Raw genomic sequence first — 6,138 nt, 5'->3', positions numbered from 1 at the left:
TAAAATATTAATGACAATTTAATTACATAAAGCAAAGAACGAGTTAACATATTTTACTTTTGTATACTTACTATTTTGTTACATAGGTAATGTATTTTGTTCATCCCTTCAACAACTATTGGATGCTGACCTGAAATCAACCATATACAAGGTACAATGGATACAGGTCCAAGAACAATAGTAAATTTAAAGAAATTCATACCATGAATATATAATCTTATAGTATTAGTAAATCCAAAGGTTAAATGCAAATACTCATTTCCCGGAAAATAAACACAACTTAATCAAATGTTAGCATGCAGTTACAGTGTTTTTGAAGACATGACTGGAAATCTTTAAAATGTTTGTTTTATGACCAGACAGTGTATGACTGAAAAAATAAATATCTTAGTTAGATATTTATCAAATCCAGAAATTTATTTTAACTATGATATCCACCAATGTGATGAATAGTCCAAATTAGTTATCAAACCCTATTCTAAATTACCTCTTCAAAAATGATAAATTTTGAACTTCCTAAGTCCATGCATTTCTTAAATTCTTTCATTTTCTCCACAATAATCAAAATGTAAAACCTTAAAATTATTTGACTACATAAGAGAAAAATTTTAATTGCAACAAATTATGTTTTATGAACTTTGCTATAAAAACTCTTCAAGGGATGAATAGGATCTTCTCATTTACTTAAGATGATTTAGGATTTTCAGTAAGGTGATCAATCTTTTTGTAGATGTTGTCACATTTATAGTAGATAGTGCTCATGAACAGGCAACCGACTGTCTGTGGGTCCACCTCGAAGGATCTGTGATATAAATTTAAAATGTTAGAAAATGTTACATTCAGATTAGATTTAATATTGAACACAATTGAACATGAATATGCATGAAGATGCTTACAGGTGATGAAATGCAAAATGTAGAATTTACATTTTATATGTAACATTTGGAAATTTGCTAATTTTAAATTTTAAATTTAAAATTTTTTTTAACGTTTAGTTTTGAGACAGAGAGAGACAGAGCATGAACAGGGGAGGGTCAGAGAGAAAGGGAGACACAGAATCTGAAACAGGCTCCAGGGTCTGAGCCGTCAGCACAGAGCCTGATCCGGGGCTTGAACTCACAAGCCATGAGATCATGACCTGAGTCAAAGTCAGACGCTTAACCAGCTGAGCCACCCAGGTGCCCTGAAATTTGCTAATTTTAAACATGATATTTCAGATAACTAAACCCTTCCTTAATTCATGGGAAACAAAGTTTAAAAAATTGGACTTTTTATTGCTTTCGTAACAGTTCAGCATTTGTATGCATCACCTCCCGGAGAAAGTACTAAGTGAAAAGGGAAAAATGGCAGAGGAAGAGGGGTTCATATGGTTGACATTTATTTTCCATTATTTCCATTGTTTCTCATTTTGTATGAAGGTAGTTGTATATTACTCTTTCCTAAAATGGAATATAATAAAATATAGACTTCATAAATGTGACTTTTATTGATGAGAGAACTTTGCCACTTAATCCTTATTTCATGTTAACATTTCTAATAGATACCAATTCATTTTCCAATAGACCCTATTTTATTATTGACAATACAAACATTATAAAAGATGATTTTATTTATACATTTCACACATTTTGAAGAATAAGAAACTATTTATTTAATAGTGACAAGAAAAATCATATTCATTTAGTTCTTTGGCTCACTGAGTCAAGCAATCTATAATCCTGATCTGCATATATTTAAAAAAAATTTTAATGTTTCTTATTGAGAGAGACAGAGTGTGAGTAGGGGAGGGGCAGAGAGAGAGGGAGACAGATTCCGAAGCAGTCTCCAGGTTCTGAGCTGGCAGCACAGAGTCCAACGCAGGACCTGAACTCACAAACCTTGAGGTCATGACCTGAGCCAAAGTTGCATGCTTAACCAACTGAGCCACCCAGGTGCCCCCTGGTCTGCATATTTTGTACATTTTGATTACATTTTTTAGTATTAGGCAAAGGAAGATATTTCCTCAAGTTTTACACATGTGCTTTGATAGATTCTTAAATTATGTGTGATTAAGTTACCTTTAAGATTTAAAATAAATAAAAGTTGGAAAAATGCTTGCTAACACACTATCTTTGTAGGTATGTCGCTCAGTTCTCTGTAGAACAGAATTCAGGCCTAAATGAAACTATTACTGAAAATACTTGGCTCCATTTATATAACAAAGCAGGACTTATTATTTCCTAGACAATCTTTTTCTCCAAAAATAATCATAAGTTTTTGTTTTAAATCTACTCACCAGGGCAAGCACTGAAACCTAAAAATCTGATAACTACTGGTTCTATTTTAACCTTGCTCAATTCATGAATCCTGACAAAAAAATAGTACTTTTTGGCCTATGCAAAAAAGGTCCTTGAGAATAAAGCAAATTCCAAAAAAAGGAGATAAATAGGAGTTTCAGTGTTTCAAGCCAGCTTTGCCTGGTGGATCCATTGTAATATGTTTATTACATTTATGATGTATTTATAAAGTTCTTCTACTATAGCCAATAATAGGAAAATGAGAACAGGTGAAGAGAAATATGAATAAATAGGTAGTTTCAGTGTATGAATGTAATACTTTGTGGTATTTTTATTAAATTTATGCACAAGTGACACACAGGCATCAAAATGAGGATGACTTTTGGTAAAATCCTGATGGAGGCCACACATAGAAGGCAGTCACTTTCAAATCCACTCCTCTGATCCAAAGAGCTAGGACTCTAATTCCCATCTGCTTTATTTTTTTATAAAAAATTTTTAATTATTTATTTTATTATTTTACAGAGAGAGTGGGGGGGGAGGAGAGAGAGAGAGAGAGAGAGAGAGAGAGAGAGAGAGAGAATCCCAACCAAGCTCCACGTTCAGTGCAGAACCCGACACGTGGCTCCATCCCATGACCCTGGGATCATGACCTGAGACAAAATTGAGAGCCGGATGCCCAATTGACTGAGCCACCCAAACGCCCCCTCATCCACTTTAAACATACCAGTTCCATTAAAAACAACAACAACAACAACAAAACAATTTCATATATTAGGATTGTGTAGAAGATTTCTTTCTTATACCTCCGACCTAACAAAAGAAAAATTATTTACCTGATCTATTCTTAGTTGCTTTGATGAAATCATCCTCATCCTCATCACAGCTTTCACAGTTTAATTGTTGGAGGATTGTATCTGACTGGCTTTCCGCTTGGTTTACATCTTCCTGTTTACCAAAGCTTCGAAGTGCAACGAGCCGATGATGTATTGCCGCGTACAGACACCCTGTATCTTTGGCACTGGCCTGCATGAGGAAAATTAAGTTGTTAAGAATATAAATAACTGAATAATAGTCACGTTTTAGAGATTTTTAATCTTTCACTCTTAGGAAGGAATTATATGGCAGAAATCTAGGATATAAATAACCCTAGAAGTTAAAGGGTAAAAAGCCATACATCCTGAACCAAACAAATTAAATCCAAAAGTGAATAATTTTATAACAGGTCCCTATTTGTGCGTTTTAAACTGAGAAATGAAATTTTTGATGTAAAATTTCTACTTGAATTCAAGACTATCCCTCCTCCGCTATTTTACTATCTTTCTATTTTTTTACTATTTTTCTATTTCTAATAGAAAATTAGAGGGTTCGGTGAATAACAGACCTCCACTTCCTTTACATCACTTTGTTTAGACATCCCAACAAGCCTCACAGCTCTGTGGAAAAGCAGAGCTCATTAAAGCAGTCTAATATTGCATCATAGAAGTCAATGCGCTGTCCATTGTGCCACAGAGCCATCCTTATGATACTGTATCATAAACACGTCATAAGTCTTTGCTTTCAGTACTTTTCTATGCTATTTTTAATAGTTGCTGTTAATATAAAAAATGGTGGTAACAATCACATTTGTATGACATTATGGTTACTACGTTCTTTTTTTATTCAACACTTACAACAAAACTATGAGTTAGTCATTTATTCCATTTATATTAGCAAAAGCACTTAGCACAAGTATTCAATTTATACTTACTTCCCACATCCCTTTACAGATGAGGAGATATGGCTCAGAAAAGTACAATGATTTGCCTGCATTTACATAGCTAGTCAGCAATCTGCTGGGCTCGAATCCCAGACCTTTGTCATCAGAGTCAGTGCTCTTTTAAGGTAACATGGCAGTGGTTTACATTTTTGTATGTTTTCACAATATCAAAGAGAAGGTAGGTAAATTATTCTCTTTCCTAACCCTCCAGAAAGCTATCAGACTTTTCAAAGCAAGAACAAACTACATGCCAACTGTTTGGGAGAAGGGTCTTCAATTATATTTTTTTCATTTGCATGTTCTTAAGTTCCCTTAATTACTTTGGGGCAAAAAATAACTATAAATTAAATAAAGCATTTTTGTTTCTCATATTGTGCTAAATAATCTATAGAGGGTGTTGAGTAAATGTTGACTCTTGACTGATTTAATTTTTTACATTATGTGCAAAGATGTCATTTTTCTTTAGTACGTTAATAAATATTGAAAGTATTAAAAATATAAATGCTACTCTGCCACCTTCACTTTCTAATATTAAAATTTAAATATGCCTTTCATTAGTCAATATATTGTCTTTGGCTAAATTCATTTAGATATATTCATTCAAGAAATTCAGAACAAGAAGTTAAAAATAAAATCACAATGACATATTTTTCAGATAACAAATTCTCAATGCTTAAAAAAATTATAATTCCCAGGAAGTACCATAAGAAAATGCTGGCGAGAATGAAAACTGGTTCAGTCTTTCTGAAGAGAAATTTGTCAAGACAAGTCAAGCCTTTCCCCAAGAAAATTAACACGTGTACAAAGAGAATTCCTCACATCTTTCTTGTGGAATTTATAATAGTGAAAGACAGCAAATTACATAAGTATTTAACAAAGCAAGATTAATGGAATAAATTATGTTGCAGAATAGAATTCTTTTCACCTTTAATGACTATTTAATGACATGAAAACACTCATTTTCATCGATGAGTGAAAAGGTTACGCATGTGTACTTCATAATCAAGTATTAGCAATCGAATCTACCCAACCATTTTATAAAGTGTATCATTATAATCTTTATTGGGCAGATGAGTAAAATCAAGTTAAGGAATCTATATAACCTGCCTGAAGATCATACAGTTGGCACATTATATACATATGTACACACACACGTATGCTGAAATGACAAAAAATGTTAATAGTGACCATCTCTGGGAATGGAATTTGGGGTGATTTTTATTTGCATTTAGCAAACTAAATTTGGTTTATTTAGCAAATATCCTACAGTTTACAGGGTCAGTGCGGGTCAGACATTGAGCAGCAGAATCTCATCATAACTAATAGTCTCAATCTCAGTGACAGTGGCAGCGGGCTGCTTTACTCACTCAAAACCAGGAGATCCAGCTTGGCAGGATATCAGGTATTGTCTGTCTCCCTAAATGGTAAACAGGGTTTGGGCATTATCTTACTGTAACATCTTAATACTCAGTATCACTTATACCTAACAGTGCACTTATTGGTAGTTAATAAAACTTTTGGTTTTTCATCACTGGGCACTTGCCAACTTTTTTCCATTACTGTATTTTTATTTACTTGCATTTACTTGCATTGTATGTTTATTTACTTGCATTGTTACTTTCCGCCTGAGTCACGTAAGTACCCAGTCTTCTCCAGTCTTCTGGGTCTCAGCTCATGTGGGAAACCTAGCCTTTTTTTCTAGCCTGATCCCTGCCAGCTCTCTCTCTCTTGTGCCTGGATTTTGTATTTGAGGTCAAGCATTCCTGCTGCCAGGAAGAGCTAAAGCTGTGCTCCCATCCTGTTACCTTGGTGACTGACACATGTCCAGAATTGGAATTTGCTGTTGGACTGGTTGTTTTAACTTACTAGCCCTGTGTTTTTCCATTTCTCAGGGGGTCCTTTCCAGTGATCTCAAAGCCTTCTCAGTTTCAGCATTCAGTGTAAGCACTGGGCTATGTATTCCACTGGACTCCTAGGAGCCAATCTTGACAACGGTCCCTTTGGTAACTTTGTAAGATTGTTGACATAATTTCAATGGAAAAAAAAATGTGAAGGTTTGAAGCATATATCAATACAAATGTCTTGGGACACATGCCAATTGGT

At 34.1% G+C, this 6,138-nt stretch overlaps 1 protein-coding gene across 7 annotated transcripts in view; it reads right to left on the bottom strand.

Moving 5' to 3' along the window:
* RANBP3L (RAN binding protein 3 like) overlaps positions 1-6,138 on the bottom strand; it is a 281,333-nt gene continuing 275,195 nt past the window's right edge. For all 7 annotated transcript variants that reach the window (XM_015078046.3, XM_053201422.1, XM_015077932.3 and 4 more), the window contains 2 exons: positions 3,113-3,302; positions 1-802 (listed from right to left, as the gene is read on the bottom strand). In XM_015078046.3, the coding sequence (XP_014933532.3) occupies positions 759-802; positions 3,113-3,302 (234 nt within the window). In that variant the 3' untranslated portion in view covers positions 1-758. The remainder of the gene's footprint in view (positions 803-3,112; positions 3,303-6,138) is intronic.

The sequence above is a fragment of the Acinonyx jubatus genome, chromosome A1 (genome assembly GCF_027475565.1).
Source record: "Acinonyx jubatus isolate Ajub_Pintada_27869175 chromosome A1, VMU_Ajub_asm_v1.0, whole genome shotgun sequence".
Taxonomy (NCBI): Eukaryota; Metazoa; Chordata; class Mammalia; order Carnivora; family Felidae; genus Acinonyx; species Acinonyx jubatus.
The sequence above is the reverse complement of the archived record's forward strand: the minus strand, read 5'-3'. Positions and strand labels throughout refer to the sequence as shown.